General features: G+C 36.0%; 1 protein-coding gene across 1 annotated transcript in view; it reads right to left on the bottom strand.

The window, feature by feature from the left end:
• Positions 1-23,534, bottom strand: part of LOC145666434 (uncharacterized) — a 29,650-nt gene extending 6,116 nt beyond the window's left edge. The window contains exons 1-4 of the mRNA XM_081733661.1: positions 23,487-23,534; positions 5,365-5,666; positions 3,377-3,487; positions 1,608-1,745 (exon numbers count right to left, since the gene is read on the bottom strand). Coding sequence (XP_081589787.1) covers positions 1,608-1,745; positions 3,377-3,487; positions 5,365-5,666; positions 23,487-23,493 — 558 coding nt within the window. The 5' untranslated portion in view covers positions 23,494-23,534. The remainder of the gene's footprint in view (positions 1-1,607; positions 1,746-3,376; positions 3,488-5,364; positions 5,667-23,486) is intronic.
• Between the last annotated feature and the right edge of the window lie 484 nt (positions 23,535-24,018).

Here is a 24,018-nt window from a genome sequence, read left to right as displayed (position 1 = left end):
TCAAAAACTAAGCAAAAACGGATACAGTCTGCTTAATAGATGTTACAAAATCTAGGGAATGGTGCGGGCCAACGTGGTTAATTTCCGATTGATTGGATGATAATCCTTGGATCGGAAAGTCGGAAGACCCTTGAGCATAATTTGTAAGGAACCTTGCCTGAATTTGATCAAAATTTTAAAAAGGGGATAATATTTGGTCTGGTGTATGTAATTTCAGTGGCGTATACTGGTTTGATGGCTTGGGCTACCACTAACCTTTATAACACCTGTACATTATTATTATTATTATTAGGCCTATTATTTAATTTCCACGTTATTATACAGTCTTCAAAATAAGAAAAAACTTACAACACACTTTCCTTTTATCAAGTAAATAAATATGATTTGCTCTTCACTAGCAAGACATATTATCTTATTAGTATTACGGAAAAACGATTGTACATTTCTACCTTCATTTGCTGTATGAAGTATCCCTATATTTTGCTTTGGATAGGTGCAACGGTGCCGACTTTCCAAAATTTATGTGGGTGCGTATCAATGGTGGGACGTGTTAGCCTATATGTTTTCAGGGAAGTTTCGATGTTTGGTTGGTTTATTTTTAGTTAAGATCTTTTATGAACACTGCCATAAAGGCCTGTGCTGTGATAAAGTAAAAGATGCCGGTACTATAAGCATAAGTTGGGGCTGCCCTAGCTCAGTCGGTAACACGGCTGACTTAAACGCAAGAGAAATAGGTTCAAACCTTGGTCCAAACTAAAAATCTTGTGGGTGCGGGGCACCCACGTTGTCGGCGCCCATGGATAGGTGGTAACCCAACTCACTAGAATGAATCGAAGCTGTCCAAGTAATAAAGAACGCTGAAATAGGCAATTAGCCAATGAGGGAGCCTCAGACTGTAAAGCCTTGGCAACGGACCGCAAATAATGGAAAGTATTTAAAACAGCAATGCCAACTGTCGCAAAATACTGTAAAACATAAAATTTTCGTTGCGTTGACACAAACCGCTATAGAAAGAGGCTCAAAATGTCCGAGATAATTCCCAGAGATTCTCAAAATGCCCTTTCATCTCGTATAATTTCCCTTTAACTCTTCGCTCACGCCCAAGAAACCGATTTATCTCGAGGTAACTGCTGTTACCTGGCAGTCCGTTCGTACGCTGTGAACGGAGGTGGAGCGAAGGGGAATGCGCCGATACGATTCTTGCTGTAGTAGGTAGTGCTTACTGCTGCGTTGTCATATCGAAGACCTTTAAGTTACCGAGACAGACTGCGTGCAAAAATTTAGACAGATTCTTTCTACATCCATACAGTTCTCATTTGGTTCTCATCTCTTTCTAAATTCATACAGATACAGATCTTGTATAGTTGAAAAAAGATAACATTCTAAGGCTACCATGATAGGCCCGATAGCCCACAAAAATCGCCACTGTGTAATTTGTATATAAGGGCCATGTTGTTTGCTCACTTAATGTTAGGTGTGTTGCACATATCGTTGTCAGTTTTGATAAATCACCGTTGGTGCTACATATTTCATTCCCATCTATTGGTTAAACAAATGCCGATATTGGGTCAACTATTTTTGCTACTGAGTTATATATTTTCACCTACCTTCCTGAGATTTGTAGTTGTGTTCTTATAATGAGAATATTTTGAATCATTACGTTTCATCATATCCTGCTCAATATGATGCAAGGCAACGTAGTAGAGTTTCAGAGAGTCAAGAAAGTGCTTTAGCATCTGTCGTAACTGAAAAATAGATAGAAATACCAATGTAGTTACCAGTAACTTCTTGTGTTTGCTTGAATGCAAAGAAACAGCTAAAAGAGAAGTGTTGAATGGTTCTAAAATATAAGTTTACATACATACATACATACATACATACACACACACACACACATATATACCCTATTTAATTTATTCTTGTAAACCAATCCACATAAGCAAACACCAGTGAACAAGTTGTAGTCTAGAGATTAAATATGTACATGTATCTCAAATTATGGCACAAGATAGACCCTTACAGAAAATAAACCCAATGAGGTTTTCGGCTTACCGTAAAATATAACAAAATCTGACGGAGTATTACACAATTTTAAATATAAAATCTCAAGTATATAGTGGTTCAAAAGTGCTAAGAAGAAAACTGTAAAATACACTGGTGGAAACGCATCTAATACTTAACCTGTACTCATGCGCGCCCGAAGAAAATTTTCTAGGGGGGAAATCTCCATGGTTGCTATATTATGTCTGGTATTTCTGGTATTCCATATACGTAGTTTGCTATATTGTATATATATATTTTCGTGAGCCAGGAGGGAGGGAGGCCCGGCCCCCTGCCCCACCTTCGGGCGCCCATATCTGTAGGTTACGAAAAGGAACGCTAATGTTCATGAAACGAAACAAAAATCGGAAGTTTATTTGATTACCTTGGTTTATAGCAATTGCGACAATTATGTGAAAATTGATTGATTGACACCTTTTAATCGAGACGATGAGAAGGAAGAGTTGTCTTGGGTACGTTATGTCAGTGTCCGTAGTTTCAGGGAAATTTCCCTAATCTCGAGAAATTTCGTAAGTAAATTTAGCAAAAAGAGAAAAGGAAAGTTTTCGATTGAAAGTGAAAATCCAGGGAAATTCTCGCGCTGATGGATTGGCCAATATAAATGCTTACGTATTTATTTTTTTCTTTAGAAATAAACCAATACAATAACAATAGTTTGTGTGTGTTCAAAGTAGCATAAATTTTGCATCCATTTATTTGTATTTGTGTGTACTTTTTGTAAAGAAAAAAAAACTGAAGGAAAAAGTACAAAATTGAAGCAAAAAGCAAATGAATAAAATAAATATGGTTGTCACTTCCTTTAATATAGTTAAATTAATCTTATCAAGTTACTTCTGTCATAGGAATTGCATACACAGCAAACTAGGGAAAATTTTATAAGAAAAGGGAAAAGTTTGTCAGTTTGAGGGAAATTTTCTTAAGGAAATTTACGAACACTGCGTTATGTTTCTTCGCCCAGCGAACACTTTCACTGAAAGCGAATATCTTGCCATGATAGTTTATTTTCATACTGTGATTTTTTTTTCTTTTTCCATTTAAGACCTTATATGCTACCTGCTAAGATACATAGCATATTTACATTGATAACAGTTTTGTTTACATACATTATATACGGTATCTTATTCAGTGTTGTTTTATTGTTATTATTATTATTATTGTTATTACTCTAAAAATGCTCGAATCAGCATCGTGTTGCTTATATTGTAGATATCTTAAATAACATTGTACCGTTCAAATAAAAGTATATAATACAGGCTATAAAAAAAGATAAAACAAAATAGGATTACGAACTATTGAGATGATTAGGGACACTTACCAATGGTCGTTTCTTCTTTATTTTAGACTTCTTCTTTTCAAACTCGGCTGTTTCGTTGAAGGGAAAACACGTTTTATCAGCATGTTCAAGACCCAATCCAGAAAAATCCATCTGCAATGAATTGAATTCAATTATACTGTATGTAGTGTACGGAAATCAGCATTGACAAGAAAACACGAAAATCTGTAGTATATTAAAATTACGATTCTTTACTTGTTTATGTTAGTTAGTAGTAATAATGAGAAAAACATACAGGAAATGGAAAAATACAGATTAAATTCTTAACACTACTGAAATTTCTTGTTCAAAACCAAGAGTTATGAAATACAGAAACCAACAATATTTACAAGAAATAATCATTCTGGACTACAACTGAACTGCGAAGATTGATTTCCACTATCACCATGCAAAGATTGCCAAATATAACTTAAACTGTTTCAGTTTCGTACGATTAGAAAAGAACTGAAATATGTAAAGAAATATGAAAAGAACCGAGTATTAATGCTAAGCATTGAGATAATGTGACTATTGAAAATTATAGTGGCTCAGTCATATAGTGCTTACCTCTGATGCGGGAGGTCCTTGGTTCGATCCCTGTCTAAATAAGTTTCTGGTGGATAACATCGCACCCCCTTGGGTTTCCTCGGGATACTCCCGTTTCCTCCCACATTATCACTCCACGAATTCTTCCATCATTGTTTAAATGCCTTAACGATCCGTCTCCCTTAGTCTACTGGGCATAATATGGGGCGTTAAACTGGAAGATTCCATTTTACTTCGTTTCATTTTCAATGTGACTATTGACAGTGTTTCAAAAGTATAAAGTTGTATGATGAAATCATAGGAATATATTTACTTTGTAGCAAGTTTTGCGAAACGACAAAATTAAAAGTACCTCGTCGTTTCTGAAATGACTATCGCGCGCCTGTTTGGTACATGGGGCTCCGGCTTCCATTTCGGTAGGAGAGTACTGAACGTATTACAGGGTTCGGATTTCACCTTAAACTTTTGATCCACATTTCATATAGCCTCAGAGCGGAAAAGGGACACAAAACTTAAATAAATAGGTCTAAATAAATAAATGCATTTTACATGTATGTGAAAGACGAAAAAACAACACCGTTTTATGCATGTGACTTACATTATTGGTATTTAACACTTTCTTAAAATTATATATGAAATTATTTGTTCAAACTATAGTGCGTTTGAAAGTTACATATTAACTTACAAGTACATGAATATTCACCAATTCATTGGCAATTAAATAGATTGCACCATATTCAAGTTGCGGTCGTAATTCGGAGCCCGGGCTGGGCTCGGGCCTAAATGCTAAAACATATTTCGCACTCGGGTCGGGCCTCACATTATCAACTCACGGGCCTGGCTGGGCTCTGGCAAAAATTTCAGCCCCGTGCAGACTTCTAACACATGCACCAAATAATTGCTACTGTGTTTCTGAATGTACATACGTATTTTATCATTCTGACTATAAATAACATCCTTAATTTTTACTGATATTATTTTTTTAAAAAAATGCTGAAGGTGTGTGTGTATATCAATAACAGAAACAAGGTTCCAGAATTTTGAAAATACATTGAAAGACACATAAGACCTAGTGAAAGAACTTGAAACATAGATTGAAATCAAAACAAATTAACTATTAAACTTCGATATCAACTTCTGGACCACCCTGTATTCTGAAGAACATGAAATGTTAAATATTTTGCATATGTTGCGGCTCATGAATGTTTCATCGATAAAAATAACAATTTATCGCTAGAACAAAGTAAGCGAAGAAAACTTACCTAATTCCTAATTCATTTTTACGAGGCTTAGAACAGTAGATAAGTTTTCTTCCCTCAGTGCGTAGTGATAAATTAAAATTTGTAATATTTACTAATCTGACTTCCCTCATATCGCCTTATTTTTTAGTTGTCTCTTGGAAAATGTACTTATTATTAATTAATTTGTTTTAACATAAAACTCACGTGTTGGTATTGTGTGCGTATCGTGGCTTTGAAGTACGCAATGGTAAGATTAAGTTGCAGTCTGGTAGCCGTCAAAGTAACGTTAATGCTCAACAGTTTATCTTTTTCCTTCAGTCTTCTAGCAGGAAGCTGCACACTTTGACCACATGGGTGGAGCAATGTCTTTAATACGGCCTTATAAGCGTCATTAGTTCCCTTATCTACATCTGACTTCGAGTGAGCATCACGGAAAAACATCTGAAGGCAGAGCAAGATCACCAGAGGACTATGAGTAGCAAAGTAGAAAGTTCCTTTCTTCCAACCTGAAATAGAATAACCATAATATGAATATTTTAAGTTTGCTTTCCTTTATTTATCAGTTCAGCCAAAAAAGAAAAGAACAGGATTCTAACCAATCCAAAAGAAAGAAAGAAACTCATGCACTGTTTTCTCTATTTATTAGTCCAGTAAAAAGAAAAAAACACAGAATCTCAACCAATTCAAAAGAAAGGAAGAAACTCATGCACTGTTTTCTCTATTTATCAGTCCAGTAAAAAAAAGAAAAAGAATAGAACAGGATCTTAAACAATCCAAAAAAGAAAGAAAGAAAGAAATTCATGCACTCTTATCAGTCTAGTCAAAAAGAAAAGAACAAGATCTCAACCAATTCAAAAGAAAGAAAGAAACTTATGCACTCTTTTCTCTATTTATCAGTCCAGTAAAAAAAAGAAAAAGAATAGAACAGGATCTTAAACAATCCAAAAAAGAAAGAAAGAAAGAAATTCATGCACTCTTATCAGTCTAGTCAAAAAGAAAAGAACAAGATCTCAACCAATTCAAAAGAAAGGAAGAAACTTATGCACTCTTTTCTCTATTTATCAGTCCATTAAAAAAAGGAAAAGAAAAAAAATAGAACAGGATCTTAAACAATCCAAAAAGAAAGAAAGAAAGAAAGAAAGAAAGAAATTCATGCACTCTTATCAGTCTAGTTAAAAAGAAAAGAACAAGATCTTAACCAATTCAAAAGGAAGAGAGAAGCTCATGCACTCTATATGTCTGTTTCGGACAATATCATAATGAAATAAAAAATCTCCATAGTGATCAATTGCGCCGATATAGCATATCAATAGTAAAAGAAAAATGCCAAACACATATTAGCTGTAAAAACTTTTAAAAAAGAAAAATCCCTAATATATTGAAGTATTCCTAAGTAGACGAGAGAAAAGGTTTGATTGCCTCGTACATTTTATAGAAGTCTAGTCTTGTCTCGATTTTCGAAGATTTTCTCTCAACCGTCTCGAAATTTTTCTAATCTAATTTTGTAAATGTATGTACAACATTTATATCCTGATATTTTTTTCTCAATTTCACTTACTTACTAGAATCCGTTCACGTCACGAGATTTCCACGAAGGGTTTTTATATACTTCTAGTTTTGATTCTCGTCTCGTTGGCAATAATGTTCCTAAGACAGATGTACAATATATGAATAGAAGCATACTAATAGTAAATTTGTTTCCAATTCGACCACGAAATCTAAGTCGAAAATATTTTGGTGAAAAGATGAAGTAAATGTAACCAGAAATAAAACCCAGTCAAGTCAAATAAAAATATTCCCTTTTCATTTGTGTGCAAACGTTGTGGGTAAAAATTACAGTTGTTTTGATGCATTTCAGAATGAGATTGAATTACTAATGGATAAATTTCTTTTTTTTTCTATTACAATATAAAACATTTAATCATCATCTTCATCGTAAGTATCTGCCATCATTGAATTGTCAAAAGTCGCCAAACAAGAAGCTTTATAATGCTGTTAAAATTCTATTAATTCATTATCCGAATATTTGAAATTGGATTCTACAAATGTTCGTTATTCGCGGGTTACCAATAATTATTCGAACAGTTATTTAGATAACGTATAATTATTCGAATACCAGCAGAAAAAGTATTCGAACAACGAATATATAAGCTTTCTACATTCTGATTCTCCGATAACCTTTTCTCTTAAGAGGGAGTAGGGATTGATAGAGCTAATATGGAATGTGCGATGGGTCATGAGTCACTGGGTCACTTGTATCACTTGGGTCACGACTTTTGTCCGGGTCATCAAGATCTGGGTACCGTTTCTCAGACCTAGTCTGACCCGGTGACATGTTCAGAACCAGAGACTCAAACAGACCCGGGAACCCAGAGGTAGCCGGAATACATATCATTTCTGCAGCATTACTGCAGATTTTATGGCTGATTACTAATGTTCGCTACTTGAGCTCGAACATTCAGCTCAGTTCGGTGTGACATTTCTTAATCAAGGTACTATGTGTTGAATATGTCAAACATAATTTCATGGTTATTCGTCTTCCTATGTGTCGTTTCTGAACATAACTTATAAAAAAGAAACAACAAAGCACTGTTTGGGCTCAGTGAACTCTGATAAACCTTGTAGTTATCTACCAGAGCGATGTGTGACACATGTAGACGCAAACTACAGAGAAAGAAAAATTATATTTAGTGGAAACGCAATGAGAGGAGAGAATTATATTTATTAGAAGTGCATTAATAGCCTCACACTTACTCCCTATGTGAATGGTGACGTTTCGTCTGCGGGTTGTACTTGGTTACTCTAAGCCTGGATCTGTCCGGTGTAGATTGGATCAGTTCGGATTATGGATCTATCCGGGTCGGTACTGGCCACCGCGTCTTCCGGTTTCGTGACCCGATCCATCCTTGCAGTGGGGAATAAGAACTTCGATTTAAAATGGACTATAAACTTTTTTCATTATACAGTAAAACGTCATTATTCCGGATCCCAACAAGTTGGACATGGCTTAGCCTAATGTGAACAAGCAAAATAAAAATTGAATACAAGATGTTTATGTGTGACATGAAGTCAATAACCACATTCTTTACATAGCTCTGTGATTGTTAAGAATGCTGAGCTGTATTTGTTCATTATTGTGGATACTATATTCCAAATTGTTCTTACATAATATAGACACATTCTTCAAACCAACTTCCGCAGCAAGAGTTTCGAGTGATGGCAGATCACAATGTATTGTATATAACGTATGCACTTTTGCATTACGTTTTACTGTATACTAGTATATTTGGGCCTACGTCCTATAAATGTGCCACAGAAAACGTGTTTTGATACCATGAACACAGTTTTGATATCGTTTGTATTGCTGTTGTAGGTTATTTCAATTTATCTGGTCAACTTTATCCCTTCCGATGAATCCGAATTAATGAAATTATCTCGGGTCTATGAAGGTTTTCTTGAGTGATACAATAATTACATTTAAATTACAGATCTGTTACCGTAGCTGTACCAACTGGAGCTTCATGGGCATACTAAAGTCTTAACTGTTTCACTCAATAAGAAATTCGATTATTAACGTAAAAAGTTTCAACTTCAATATGCTCCATGAATCTCCCATTGGTACAGCTGTATCGACGTATTTAGCGTTTATATTGAAGTCTTGTGCCATTTACCATTTAAAAAAAAAAAAACTTAGACTCCCAGATATATGTATGTATGATGAAATGTGTTTATGGCCCGTGTTAAATCGGAATTCTTAACCCATACTAGCTATAATCACTTCTGCATACTCTTAACATAGAAGCTCTCCCTTTTAATATTATCCATCCTTTGGAGCTATTTTTCTCTGCTCCTTGTCAATCTCTAATCATTCCTTTTATGTGCATTCTTTCCCATAATATATGTATTTCCAAATAATGTATTCGACAGATTACTTTCTGCTTCCTGTATTTTATTATGTGCAGATTGGTTCTTCTCCTCCCAACTTTTGCTAACATTTTCTTATTGCTTTTTTTCTATCTTTTTCATTTGGCTAATCTTTTATATTATTTTCTGTATCTATATTTCAAACACTCCCTATTGTTTACTTTCTTTTTTTCTAATCTCTACTTTTCTTCGTTCAGCACAATACTTAATACGAAATTTCTGACGAGTCTTTTACATTCAACTACAACCTTACAATTGTCTTCCTAAAACCTTCTTTCACCATGCTTATCACAGGTTTTATTACTTGTTTACATTTCAAATCTTTAGTAATAAAAATGTCTGGATAGGTACAGTACAACTAGTCACCTATTCTACTTTTCTTCCCCGTCCATCTTCTATAGTTCATACGGTGTCCTTTAAGCTATAATCACTATTATTTCCACTATTTTAAGATTTTGTTGTCATTCCACATTCTTTACAGATTTTTCTCAACTTTTTTCTTAACATTCTACTAATTTTCATTTCAGATTAGGATACAAAAGTCATGCGTAAGTGCAAGGCGCCGTGTGCCGTGTTATATTTTATTCTTATTGTTTCAATCTTTAACATATTCTTTTATCTCGCATATTTATTCTTTTATTTAATAGTGTTATTCTTTTATTTTCTTTTTACAAATGCTTATTTTATCCTTTATTTGTCGTTTTCTTATCTCTTTTTACTCCTATTTATTGACATCTTTAAATTTACGTTCCACAATTATGCTCTCTAGGTTAAAACTGACGAACGAATAATGAAAATGAATTATTATAAAATAATTGGTGGAATGAGAATGTGAGAGGACACGGGAGAGTCCAGACTAACTGGCGTAATCATGGGACGTTAAACTAAAAGATTTTACACGGGAGAGTCCCGTAAAAACCTATGGACATAATGTTGTCTTTCAGAAACTCACAGAGCCCGGGATAAAACCAGGGACCACTTGCACCAGGTGAGCGCTGTGTGACTGAACTAGAGACCTGAGAATTTTTCAGCCCGAGCCCAATCTAGCCCGAATGTACGTAGGCCCGGCCCGGCCCAGCCCGGGCCCGAATAGTTTTGGAGATTTTCGACCCGAGCCCGGCCCGGGCCCGATAAATTTTAAAAGTTTCATTTTGTAACATTTTTTACGGACACACTTCTTCAACGTTTGCCTTTATTCTAATTATCGTTTAACGAAAGTCATTAATTATTAAAGAATTATAATTAATCGGCCCCAGCCCGGCCCGACCTGAAGAGAAATCAGTGCCGGCTCGCCCAAGCCCGGCCAGGCCCAAAGAAGTAATAGAGTCGGCCCGCCCAAGCCCGGCCCGGCCCGTGCAGGTCTCTACACTAAACTACCATGCTGCTCCTTTTATTTATAGTTTTACTTTTTATTCTTAGTTTTAGAGTTAGAAGTCTATTGACAAGGCTTGACTCGCAGTGTCAGCGACAAACAGTCGTGCAGTTAACGTTCTGATTAAATCTCCTCAATCAATTTATTGGTATTGTGCTAGGCTTCTAGAATAATTGCTAAAAGTATGGTGTTCTATAAGGATAAAAGATACTGTATGTTAATGGCATGTTTTGATTATGAACAACCATGTCAGGTTTATTGGCAATATTCACCATGTTTTACGAAGTCTAGCGTTAAATCATAAAATTGTACGTAACTTACATAATTCTACGGAACCACAGAAGCACTCCAACAAAACCGAGCACGGAATAATCTGCGAGTCATGAAGTGTGCAAGGATGTCATCTCTCCAAGGTCCGCAACTCAACTCCCGATTCTTCACATATATATCGTCACAAGAATAATTTTTACGTTCTCTTAACTCTTCCTAACAGTTCTACCCCCCCTCCAATAAGCCCTCCCCAATGGTACAGTTTTCATTAAAACATGTTTTTGTATATTTACTATTTAATTTATTTACTATACAATTTTTTCTTGCTTCCTGGTTTCGCGTAACTTTCTGCTCACTCATTCCCGAAGTTTTATCAATCTTCCTTAGGGAAGCCCTGAGTGAACAAAATTATCAATAACTCCTCTTCATTATGAGATAAGTGAATTATCCTCTTCATTATGAGTAAGTGGTTAGGATAATTTTTTCAATGGTAGAAAAGATCCCGCGTAGCGTAGTCACTAACGCTCTTGTCTTTGATGCATGTGGCCCCGCGTTTGATTCCCGGTAGGGACACTTGGTCGGAAAAGTGTAAAAGCTTTTTCAGGCCACCCATCGTGAGTTTTCCTCATCCACACCAGACAAATGCCGGGAAGGTACCTAACATACAGGTCCCAGGCCGCTTCCTTCCGTCCCTTTCCTCAGATAGTGTGATCGCTGAGGGACGTCATCCCTCATACGTGATCGGCTAACATGGCCATAAATGCCGAAAGCCCAGAAATCTCACTCTTAATTCTGATCAATGGTAGAAAATTCAAGATGGTTATTGTGACCTGTAGCTAAAGCCTGGTCCTGTACTCGATTTCGATCTCGAAACACAAGAACACAGTTTTTCGGTTATCGATATGGTACTTAGAAAAACCGATTTTTGGAAACTATCAAGAAAACCTATTAAAAATCCGGTTCGGTTTCCTATCAAACCAGTTTCGGTGAAAAATCGAATGAATGAGTTTAGCAAAAAAATTGACATATTGTTTTTTCGGCTTTTCTAGAAATAAAAATCGGATTTGGTCACATACTCAATTATCGGCCTTGATCTACGACTCTGAGGCAAGTTTCGGAATCGGTAAATCCCCACATAAAAAAAGAAATACCGCTAGACTAATATAATAGCAAACTAAGACGCATAGGAGCAAAGTCGGTAAGGTGTGTACCTGCCAACTCAGTGCTCCGGGTTCAATCTTCGGTGGCAGCAGTTTATTTTTCTCATTCCAGCAGGGGCGGTGATTAGAGGGGCAAGAGGGGGCAGTTAATCCCCCACTTTTTTCAAGTGACCTCTTAATGTATATAGTTTCATTTGGAAATATAAAGTTTTTGTATGTATTACTGGTTCATAGAAAAAACGGTGCCATATATTTGCCTTTGCCTGAGTACGTATTGATTATTTGTCTTCCCGTGGAGTTCAGAAATTGCGTTTTAATTGCAATTCAAAGTAATTAATATTGCAATTGCGTATTTCTTTAAATGTCGTATCATATGCATGTAGTATTTACTGTCTTTCATTTTCTAAGAGTAATAATATAACAGCATGTGTGAAACTAAAAATATAAGATGTTTATTAGTCCCCAGTTTCAATATAACTTCTCAAAACAAGTTGCATTATTCATTACTATGTTTAAATATTATCTTTTCTATTTATTTGTTTTGTAAACTTGTTATTAAACAATCTGATCACACAATTTTCCAGACAGAATTTTAAGATAATGATGAAGGAATCAAATCTCTTCTTACACCCTTGTTGTTTAAGAGAACAAAGGGCTACTACCTACTTGCGTTACTCCTGTCAATTTACTTAAAATATGAAATACGATATATGGTACTTTAACTGAAAAAGATAGTAACCTATTAGTTATGCAACCTTTCGTCGATCAAATTGTTATAAAGAACCAGGAAAACTAACATTGATATATAAATATTCAGATCATATCTTGCCCCCCACTTTTAACATCCAATCTCCGCCACTGTCTCCGAGATTACAAAGTCAAGAAAGTGTGCAAATACTTCAACTTCACAAACAGCAATTGTGCTTTCATGGCCTGTCTCGAAAGGAAGCGGCGGGGGGGGGGGGGAGACTTTACTTTCAATAAAAGCAAATGTTCTTGAATTACCCACCTAAAACCTGCCTTGCTAGCCATAGGTTTTTGTTGCGGAGTAACACTCAAAAAATGTTATTTTAGAAAAGAAAAGAAAAAAGTTATTTTAGGAAAGTACTCAAAGCTGGAGTAACTCCCTAATCGACATTTTGAATCGATACAGTTACTACTCATACAATATAAAATGAATCATTCACTACAGAATACGATTAGTGATTCTCTGTGATAGTACTATCTAAATAGTGTTGAGTCACTGCTTGAAATAACTGAGGAGTAACTGTTTGTTCGTAGTGTGAGTGATGATAAGAGAACAATTTGAATTAAGAGTCGTTAGAAAGACGGAAATAGTGTTGCGCACGAGACGAGACGAGACGAGATTAGTAATAAGGTTTTCTCTTCTCGGCTCGTAAATTTTGCAGAATTCTTGCCTCGATTCTCGAAAACGTTTTTCTCTTCTCGTTTGTAAATTATTTAGTTTTCAAATCCTTTCAGGCCCACGGAGCTCCTTTGGCGTGGGAGACCCGGGTTCGATTCCCTGTAGGAGCTCATGTGGTTCAGATTCCACGTTAATCAGTAGGTCCCGTCTCATATAGCCTCGCTGCTGAAAGGTACGTTAAACTCAAAATCAACTCAACTCAACGTTCAGGCCCACGAAGGGTGTGACGAAGTAAAAGTCCTCCGGACAGCCATAATTCATTCTTAACTATAACGCTCACCAGTTAACTATAACTTAGAAGCGTAGAACGAGAACGAAAATCAATTACAGAATATTGTTTCAGTTTTGTGATAACGATTTTGGTAGCCATAGCAGTTTAACGAATACAAAGACACACAGTTGTGCTTGTTATGCAAGCTCTGTCTCAGTAATCGTCTTGCATCTTAGTTTTCGCGGAAGCAGACTACGTTGAATCACAATTTGATAAGAATGTTCCATTCCTCTTTGACAAACTTTTGGATGACTGTGGACTGTGCGTGACTGCCCAATGCTCTTTCAAACAACGGGAGCCGACAATAATCCATAGGGATTACACAAGTTGATTTTATAGGAAAGGATTTCAAATACCATCCGTTCCATTGTCACCGTTGGCTTCGCCAGATGATAAACTGTCGCTGCTGTGAGGGATGGAACATCATTTCGGGATAATAGCTCCAGAATGCTCATATGATAATAAGTGTTTTTAGCATTTTTGTCCATCCTGCGTAGCGTAAGTTTGTAATTAAAGTAATAACGAGCAACAACCATAAAGCTGTTATCCTCAATTTCAAGTATCCAGTCAGAGAGACCTTTACAATCATGAGTACAGAAGAAGGGTTATATATACCCTCTTTTATTACACTCTAACACTGTGGTTGCCATCCTTTCTTGATTAACGACATTTACTGAGAACCCATGAAATCGCGAGACAGTTGTTTGACTTTTTTTTATTACTAATACTATAAATTGTTATAGCATAAATCTATAAGTTTCCATAAAGTACTGAATGTATATAGTACTGAACATTGACGCTCCCGTTGAAGGCACTAACTGGTACAATCTGTCTCAATATTGATTTTAACTATTTAAAAAAAAAAAAAAAATACTTCATAGGGTTGCCAACTCTGGAAATAAAAAAAACCGGCACTGCCTCAAAATTCCCTATGATATAGGTCTAAGTGTGAAATATTTCCGTTCGGACCCATCCATGGGAAGGAAATGTATTATCGTGAACAAAAGTGCATTAACACCTATATTCTGCATATCCTTAGTACATTCACTAATAAGCTTAATAGATACATTGTGCTATAAATGAGAAACTGAAATCGGTATTGATCATTTTATTATATTTACCAGTAACTCCCACTTCTTTAAAATTATCGAAACAGATGAACAAAGGTATATTAATCTTTACGTGACAATTTTGGATTTGGAAAATGAAATTTATTCTTTAAACTTCTGTCATCTCTTTAAAATTATCTAAACAGATGAACAAAATATAGTAATCGCTGATAGATGGTGAAAGGTGACAGTTTTAGATTTACAGAATGAAAGTTACTTTTTAAATCTATACTTCAAGCTAGATACAAATTTGAAAAAAAAAAACGGTCATAAAGAGGCTGGCAAGAAGTTTGTACTGTTCAGCGGCTTTAATCAAAATAACAGCAATATTTCCGGTCAGGGCCGTGAAACAAGGGCCAGTTGGCAACCCTAATACTTCATGATTTTTAAATTCTAAAATTTCTATGGGACTGTGTGACAAACCAGTATGTCATTACAGACTGGTTGGGAACCACTGTTCCAACAGATAGACCCATGCCTCGTTCAGAGAGAGAGAGAAAAAAAAAACAATAAATTTTGAATGGATTGACACAATCTTTTATGTATTAATGATAAAATCTTACCTGGGAAGACTGTACCTTCCATTGCAATGAACTAAACTATACACAGATAATGTCTAGAATTGGAGTGAGCTCTGCGATTTTATGAATGAATTTTTTCTTACACAGGTAACTGAGTAAATATGTAATATTACTACAGTGACGTAAATGAGGGGAGACATCTTATTTCAATGAGATAATACAGTTGAGAAGTATAGATAATTGCTTTTATCTGTGACTATTGCGAATAGGCAGTCATTTTACACTACAACGCAATAAATCACTCCCACAGTTTTCAAGGTCAAACGAAGATGATGCGGATGAAAAAGGAAAAAGAAAGAAAATACTCCGGTGAATTTTACGGCTTTATCACCGGAATTCCTCCTGTATTATCCTATCAATTTCTTTCTCTCTTATCAACAGACATGCACATTACGCAAAAAAACACCTGAATTTTCTTTTTTTTTTAGGTGTTATAAAATATTTCTCTTTATGCGTAATATTGGTTTAAATTTTGTTGGAAGAAATTTGTAATTAACAATTAAACATTCTGATTTGTATATAGCCTATATGTGTGCATACTTGGATACAAGAAACAGGTCAAAATTTATGCAAGTTTGTTATGCTTGTGCCAAAGAACGCCTTGCTGATATGCAACGCGCACTATACATTTGTTGCGTGGGCCTACATAACAGCAAAGGATAAAGTAGTGCTATTATTCATTCAATTCAGTTCTGTACTTTAAGGTATTTTCTATACACATTATCCTCTTGCTCTTAGTATGAAAAATGGGTGTTTTAGCTAGTTTTTAAGTACAAACAATCCATAAATGGGCGGGCAGTGCTTGAAGATATATTTCACAATAGGCCTAGTGTTAATGAATGATGCTGATGAATGATATGCTCAGAGTAGAAAGAGAATTTGTGCCTACTACGTGACTCAGAAACTATGACACAAGGAGAGGATGAGCTTTCGAAATAAAAAAAAAAAAATAAAATAAAAGAACTTGACCATGCGAGTACGGATAGGGAATATTAATTAACCACCTACACTAACAGGTGGGCAAAAAGATGGTGCCTATAAGGGAGTGTATTATGTATTAGCACTCCTACTTCCTGGATTTCAGAAACCATACATTTGATTGTCATGATTCAGAGCTAGCGTAATGAGTCTGCAATGGAATTAAAGGTTTGGGATAAAATGTGTTTTTAACCCACAGATAGGTGTATTTTGTTCAACTTATAGCGTGACCTCTGTAAATATTTACGCAAGGCGAGAAAATACTAGGCCTGCAAAAAATATTTTAAAAGAAACGAATCCATAATATAATTTCTGTCATAACTTCTGATACTACACTTCAATCGGACAGCCCATATCTAAGTGAAAGATGTGTGGTTAGCGCAATGTTCCAGCACCGTTATCTTTGACTTTCTAGACCAGAATTCAATTCGTCATCCAGGTAGCTACCCAACTGGTTCATAATGTTGATACAACATCGAAGTTTTTTTTAGCTCTACTGGAATTGAACTCGGGACCATGCAAACGAAAGAGCGACCCTAATAATTTGCCCATTCAAGAGCTATATAAAAAAGTTTTCTCATCCAGTGTACATCTAAAATTAAATTAACGTTCATACTAAGACCAATATTTTCTCGCCTAGTGATTCTTCTCAAGTATCTGTTAATCTTAACTATATATGTAGCTACAAACACAATGTCAAGGCTATAATTTGGTCCCTTTGGTACACGGAGAACGACCCAATTTCCACAAGTAATAATAGTTCCACACAGCATGCCAGCAGGGTTTTCTTTCAAGTGGGCGCAATAGACCGACACTCAAACTCAATCGCGAGCTTCTCCGTGGCTAAGCGGTTAGCGTACGCGCCTTTGGCGTGGGAGACCCGGATTCGATTCCCGGCGGGAGCTTATGTGGTTCGGATTCCACGTTAATCAGTAGGTCCACGTCTCATATAGCCTCGCTGATGAACGGGACGTTAAACCCAAAATCAACTCAACTCAAACTCAATCGCGAATTCACACAATACATTGATGCTCGTGTTTACATAATACTTTATGTAATACAACAAGTATTTAACGACGCACACTGTATAACTTTATTAAGAATAGTAAATATATTATTGTACTATAGCATTTAATATAAATATATTAAACTCAAAAATCCAGAGAACTGAACTCCCTCAAAAATCCAGGAAAGTGTAATTACCCCCCCCCCCTTGCTTCACTTGGCGGGCAGCCATATTTCCATATATAGACGACAACCTAAGCAAGTGACCGAAATCGATAGGTTGCTAATTTAACAGGTTTTACTGTAGCATCATGGTATGGAACTGCCACTAATTATTTAAAGTAAATAGGAAAATGATGTTAGGGAGAGGCAATGCTCATGCTGGCTTCTCCTGGTTGGCGCCCATGATTTTTCTCAGTATTACTAGATTGAAATAAAAAAGACGATATATAATTTCAAAGAGACTGTTTCAGAATCCTTCGCATTCTAAGTTTATTGTCTCCGAGAAACGAACTTCAGTTACGACGAACCGCTGGCAACTTGCCCAGAAAATGCAAATAGATACAGAGTATAAGCATATTCTTGTAATTCCTTTATTTTCCCACATCAACAGCGGCGCGGGATTCCCTACTGTTCCGCTAACGGTAACGGACCGGAATTATAACTTTTTTTTTCCTTATACACAATGTGGTAATGCAGTGTCAGAGCGAATGACAAAGATTTTGAATCAGTGGAGGAAAGTAAAAGTAGAAAATAATACTGAGATTTTACTTTCAAATCCTGTTACTTAATTAGAAGTAGGTACGAAAGAAATAGCTATGCAAACTGATAGATCAGACGGGATTGCGATTCCGTTATCACTGAACGATTGTTTTCTCTCTCTCTCTCTCTCACTCTCTCTCATTTTCTCTTACCGCCTCACTGTTGAAGTAATGACAACTACAAATTACATAAAGGGCGACTGAGTGATTCATTCATTCGTTCGCTAGCAGTGTTGTCAGCTACAACAATTTTGTACTCGTGATCTTCACTAGGAAGGAGACTCATTAAAGAAAGCGAAAAAACTGCTATCAGCTTTGTTTCCAGTGTTGTTTATTTATCAGGAAGACTGTCTCAATTTTTCGAATGCGGGGAAAACATTGAAAAATGCAACTTACACTTCAATTTACAGTAACATACTTGTTATTCCGTCGTATGTATTTTACTGTATTTATAGGGAAGTTAAGTTTCTATATCATGGCAGTAATTGTGGACAAATTAGGACCACAGTTAGGCAGGAGAGTTAGTTTCTTTAGAGATTATTATACCGTCCTCCGACACGAATTTTGAGTTGGTGTTTATTTAGGAATATAAACTATATTTGGGGAAATACTATTATACACCCGAACTTGAATTTCGAAGGGATAAGTTCTTTTGCTTTCGTGCTTTTTTCACGTTATATAATGTAACAAAAAATTGTCCAGAGGTAATTTAACACGTCCAGTTATCAAGTAAAAGATTAATAGTACAAATGACCACGAAAAGTAAGTTTTTGTATTTTATGAGTATGTAATACATACATATAGATATAGATTAGATATAGATATAGATATAGATATAGATATAGATATAGATATAGATATAGATATAGATATAGATATAGATATGTATGTATGTAAATAGGCCTATACTGTTAATCTCATTGATTTGAAGTTTGGAATCCCTTTATAGCACCAAAGCTGATATGAGACTTGACCTACAACTTAAGATGCAATCCGAACCACATCGGCTCCCACCTGGATCTTCCCGCCAAAGGCGTGCACGCTTAGCATATAACCTGCACGGATCTCGGATCTCGAATCTCCAATGGGAATCAAAACTTGCATTCAAGGTAAGCATGATAGCATGTAGTGGTCTCAACACGACAATTAACGTAAATTATGTATGAGATTGCCATATTTTTATTTATCTCAGACCAAAACAACGGATATTTTAAATGTTATTGTTATTTGTTATTCAGTTCAACAAATTCTACTGAACTCACATGTTTCACGAATAGTAATGGATTAAATTCTAGTTATTATTATTATTATTATTATTATTATTATTATTATTATTATTATTATTATTATTATTATTATTATTATTATTATTATTATTATTATTAATTATCCATTAAGAACTGAATGCTCTGGGACGTCACAGGTTGCTGCTTCCTTTCTCTGTAAACCACACGGAAAGGAAAAGAAGCAGCAGGTAGGTAACATGACATTGATAAATGACAGTCCTGATAGGTAAACAAGGTCATCGATAGCGTAATCGATTGTTTTGCATGCTTATTACTCGTGGACACGTGACAAACAAGAACATCAATAGCATATTCGATTGTTTTGCAGGCATGCTACTTGTGAATCCATTATAAACAAGAACATCGATAGTATAATCGATTGTTTTGTAGGCACACTACTTATGGATCCGTGACAAACAAGAACATCGATAGAGTGTTCCATTATTTTGCAGGCATACTTCTCGTGAATCCATGCGAAACAAAAACATCGATAGCGTAATTGATTGTTTTGTAGGCGTGGATCAATGATTACATATACCAATACCTGCTTATCTCATCCTCTTCCCTCCTTGACTCAACGTATTTGTCATTACGGGTTCTCTGATTGTAAAAGCGTGCTTCTTCGTCATACATTGGTAGGTTGGAAAAGGCTGGTGTAGCTTGACATGACGCATATTGGTGCTTCAGATCTTTATTTGATTCATTTAAATGCACTCACACTACGAATATGCATAACATAAACATGCGACAAGGAAGCTCATAAGGCTGAGGGTTTAATTTTATTTAATAACATAAATATTCCCATATAGACCTACTTGTTTAAGACTAAGACACATCAACACTGGGTACACAGATCATGTCTAAAAGAAGAAACGAAAATGAAATTTTTAAGTTTTACGTTCCACGATTATGCCGGCTACGCTAAAGGAGACGGTGATGATGAGAAGTGAATGCAATTCTGGAATGAATAAAATGGGAGTAAACGGGAGAACCCCGAGAAAACCCACGCACACGGTGTTTGTCCACCACAAAATCTACTTAATCCACTTGACGCGAGTTGGGATCGAACCAGTGACCCCATGCACAAAAATTGAACTCTCTACCACTGAGCCACCGAGGCCCAAGAAGAAACGAAAAGGAAAACAGTAGGACATGCTGCTATATCTTCTTATTTATGGCTAATGTAGAATTTAAACATAACTTCTGCAGGAATATCTAGACACCATATTACGAACCTGGTTTGAAGATATTCTTCCAAAAAGATAGAAATAAGAACGGAGAAAATTAAAGAGGCATGTGCAAGGAAACAAGAGATAAGGCAATCTAGTCTCCAAATTATTTCGTAAAAATTATGTCTCGTCTCGAATCTCGTTCTAAAAAAAATATTTCTTCTTGTTTTAGGAGCATTCCTACTTAAAGGCAATTAAAAACAGAAGAAGGAACTACTTAGGGTATACTTTGAAGGGAAAAATATTCTGAGAGGCATGTTAGATACTATGGTAGAAGAAAATCGGGGAAGAAAAAACGTTACAATTGATGGTATAAATCAGTGGTTGTCATCCTTGTTTACCTACCGCTCCGTTTGGTGAACTCTGCCTGCATACTTTACGTCCCTCCCTCCCTTTCCATGCCGGTCTTTGGTCTGACCTCTTCAGGGATTTCAGATGCAGTATTGAATTCTCAAATAATAATAATAATAATAATAATAATAATAATAATAATAATAATAATAATAATAATAATAATAATAATAATAATAATAATAATAATAATAATAATAGTAGTAGTAGTAGTAGTTGTAGTAGTAGTAGTAGTAGTAGTAGTAGTAGTAACATTTATCCATACAGGCACGCTCCGAGAATTTTTTGTTGGGAGGACTTCAAACTTTGGGGAGGGCAATACTACAAGTACAGCCTAAGTAGCATTAAAGACGATAAATAATTGTAAAATAGTTCCACCTATATTTTAAGGAAAAAAATGATAGAACAAAGAAAATTGTTTTTATAACAGAAAGAGTACAGATGAGGTGTAAGATCAAATTTTCATGCTACACCAATCATTTCCCTGTTGTACAAGTATAGTTTTATAGAGAAAGTGTACAAATTTATGCTGAGTTAGGAATTTTTGGGGGGTGGAGCCCCCGTGTGAGTGCCCCTGCATCTATCGTAGCAAGGAAATCATCTCAATTCAATGTACCGTCACAGTGCTACTTTGATACAAATAAAAATAAACACAGATAAAAGACGATCACACGAACTTACATTATTCGGTATGTTATGCACATGATAACGTTATAACGCTGTTATGCACACTATTCTGTATGTTATCGTTATGCACCCTATAACCATAACCACCATTAAAGTCCGTTAACGTGAAGATGTTAACGGATTTATTACATTAACGAGCTTGGTCAGGGCCGGTGCTAGTAGTTTTGCCGCCCTGGGCGGTACTTTCACATACTGCCCCTGCTACTGTTTAATCCGCAAGCCTTATTTTGACGGAAGACGTGTAAGTGTTACGAAAAAGTAAGGTTCCCCATTTAAAATCATGTGCAAAATGGAAAAGTAAACAACAAAAAAAATGAACTCCCTCTCTCGAATGCTTACGTAATATTTAAACGATTCTATACGTGACACAATATTCAGTATGCTCGATTTCGTTGTATGTCTGTGATATACAGCAGCGCATACAGAAATTAAAATTTTAAAAATATGCTTTAGTCACAACTAAGAATTTAAATTTTTAAGCTTATTTTATATCAAAGAGTATTGTAATGTACTAAAACACAATAAAGATACATAAATGTAACATACTTTAATTGAAAGAAACGTTTCTTGCTTAGATATGAGGTAGTAGTTTTAGTAGTTAGGTAGTTGAAAATGAGGGAGAGTGCTCGGAATTTCCTGAGTGAGTGTTTTTCTGAATGTGAGTGAAGTATGTTCAATTACATTCTCAGGTGATCACAATTTTATTTTTCCATGTGGCCCTAATACAAAGCATTACTTTGATAACATTCTTTTCTTTTTTCAAATTTTGCCGCTCTGGGCGGTCACAACACGACCCCCTTCGCGCCGGCCCTGAGCTTGGCTGTGATAATTGCTCTTGCTGTCTATTGCAAAAAAAGAGAATTCCAAAATTCGCTTTCATTCAAGTTATTGTGTGGAGTAACGGACGAGCGGACGCACGAACACAGTAACATTTCTATCTTACAAGACCCAGTACGTGATCCTGACAGACTTCGGATGTTCAACTCGAGCGATTGAATTCAACGACTACGAGAAGATTACTCAACTTAGGCCTACAGCTGTTCCCAATATAGGCCTACAGCTAAATTGAGCTTTAGACCAAGAAAAATGTATGAACTCGATTGTTGTTATATGGTTAGTACATCAGGAGATCTGGATTCAATTTGGAGATTCGGATTTAATTCCGGTGGAAGCTCAAGCGGTGATTCCGATCTCACGTTAAGCTGCAGGTCCATGCCTCATATAGCCTCGCTTAACGTAACGCACCACTCCGAACTAATCAACCAATTGAAGTAGCGTGTATGTAAACAAATGATTAGCGAGTTAGACTGTAAGGCAATAAAACGAGTTTGCTTGCGCAATTGGGAGTAAAACAACTGTAAACTACATACATCATCCGTCACACGACAATGAAGAATCAGTTCCGTTCATTACAAAAAAAGAAAAAAGAAAAGAAAAAGTCAATGAATGACATTATCAGGTATATTTATGATTGGTCTACCTCTCACGAAATACAATGACAATGCTTGTGACGGTGTTTAGCACTACAGTCGCAAAAACATACGTTCACTAACCGGAACAACGCTTATGCACTATAAACACTTTTTTTCTCTTCCTTTACTCTTCGCGTTAAACAAGCAAAACATCAATAAATTTTATTACGAGCAAAGCGGAGTGAACTCACATCGTAAACAGAACCGAGCCAAAGTTGCCAATTCATGAATGAATGAATGTCAACAGTCAACACTGCATGACAGATAATGTGATCATTAATTCACGTGAAAATTCTTTTTGTTTTGTAGCTGGCAACCTTGAAACGAAACCATGTGGTTTCACTGAAAATTGAAATTAGCGAATAATAAGATTTTGCTAATGGAACGAAAACTGAATTACTAAAGGTAAATAAACCATACAAATGAAAACAAACATGTACGTACCTGACATTTCTCAGAAAGAGCGATCTCATCTTGACTGTAGCACTGCTGAAAAAACAATAGCAAACTACCTTATCGGGTAGCTGGTTCTCTTTATATCGTATCGCGTTTTTTCCATTGCATCACTCAAAGCAATAAGAAGAGTTTTGTCTCCGCCCACAACTGGGCAACCCCCACGACGTGTGAAATCATTCTTATACGACTCATGCGAAATGTATGTTACTTCGGCGCAGTGGCGTCGAGCGGCTTAGCCAAGGGAAAGAGAGAGGGCCAAGTTCGGTTGAACAAATAAGTCTTGGAATCAGCAGCTCTTGGTCTGGAGTCTGTCTGTAGCGATCACGTATTCGCCGAATAATGCGAGATGACTTCCGCCAACTTCCCCCCCCCCCCTTTCTCCTGTTGCTTTGGTATGTACCTGCTTTTCTTATTGTAAAGAATGTCGGACTCTCAAAAAGCACGTGCATACGTCAAACTATTGTATTGTGTGAATGAACATTAGCCCAAAACACGTGTCTTCCCACGCATTTTTTTTTCT

The sequence above is a fragment of the Thermobia domestica genome, chromosome 1 (assembly GCF_964235325.1).
Source record: "Thermobia domestica chromosome 1, izTheDome1.hap1.1, whole genome shotgun sequence".
NCBI classification, from domain to species: domain Eukaryota; kingdom Metazoa; phylum Arthropoda; class Insecta; order Zygentoma; family Lepismatidae; genus Thermobia; species Thermobia domestica.
This window is presented reverse-complemented; position numbering and strand designations above follow the sequence as displayed.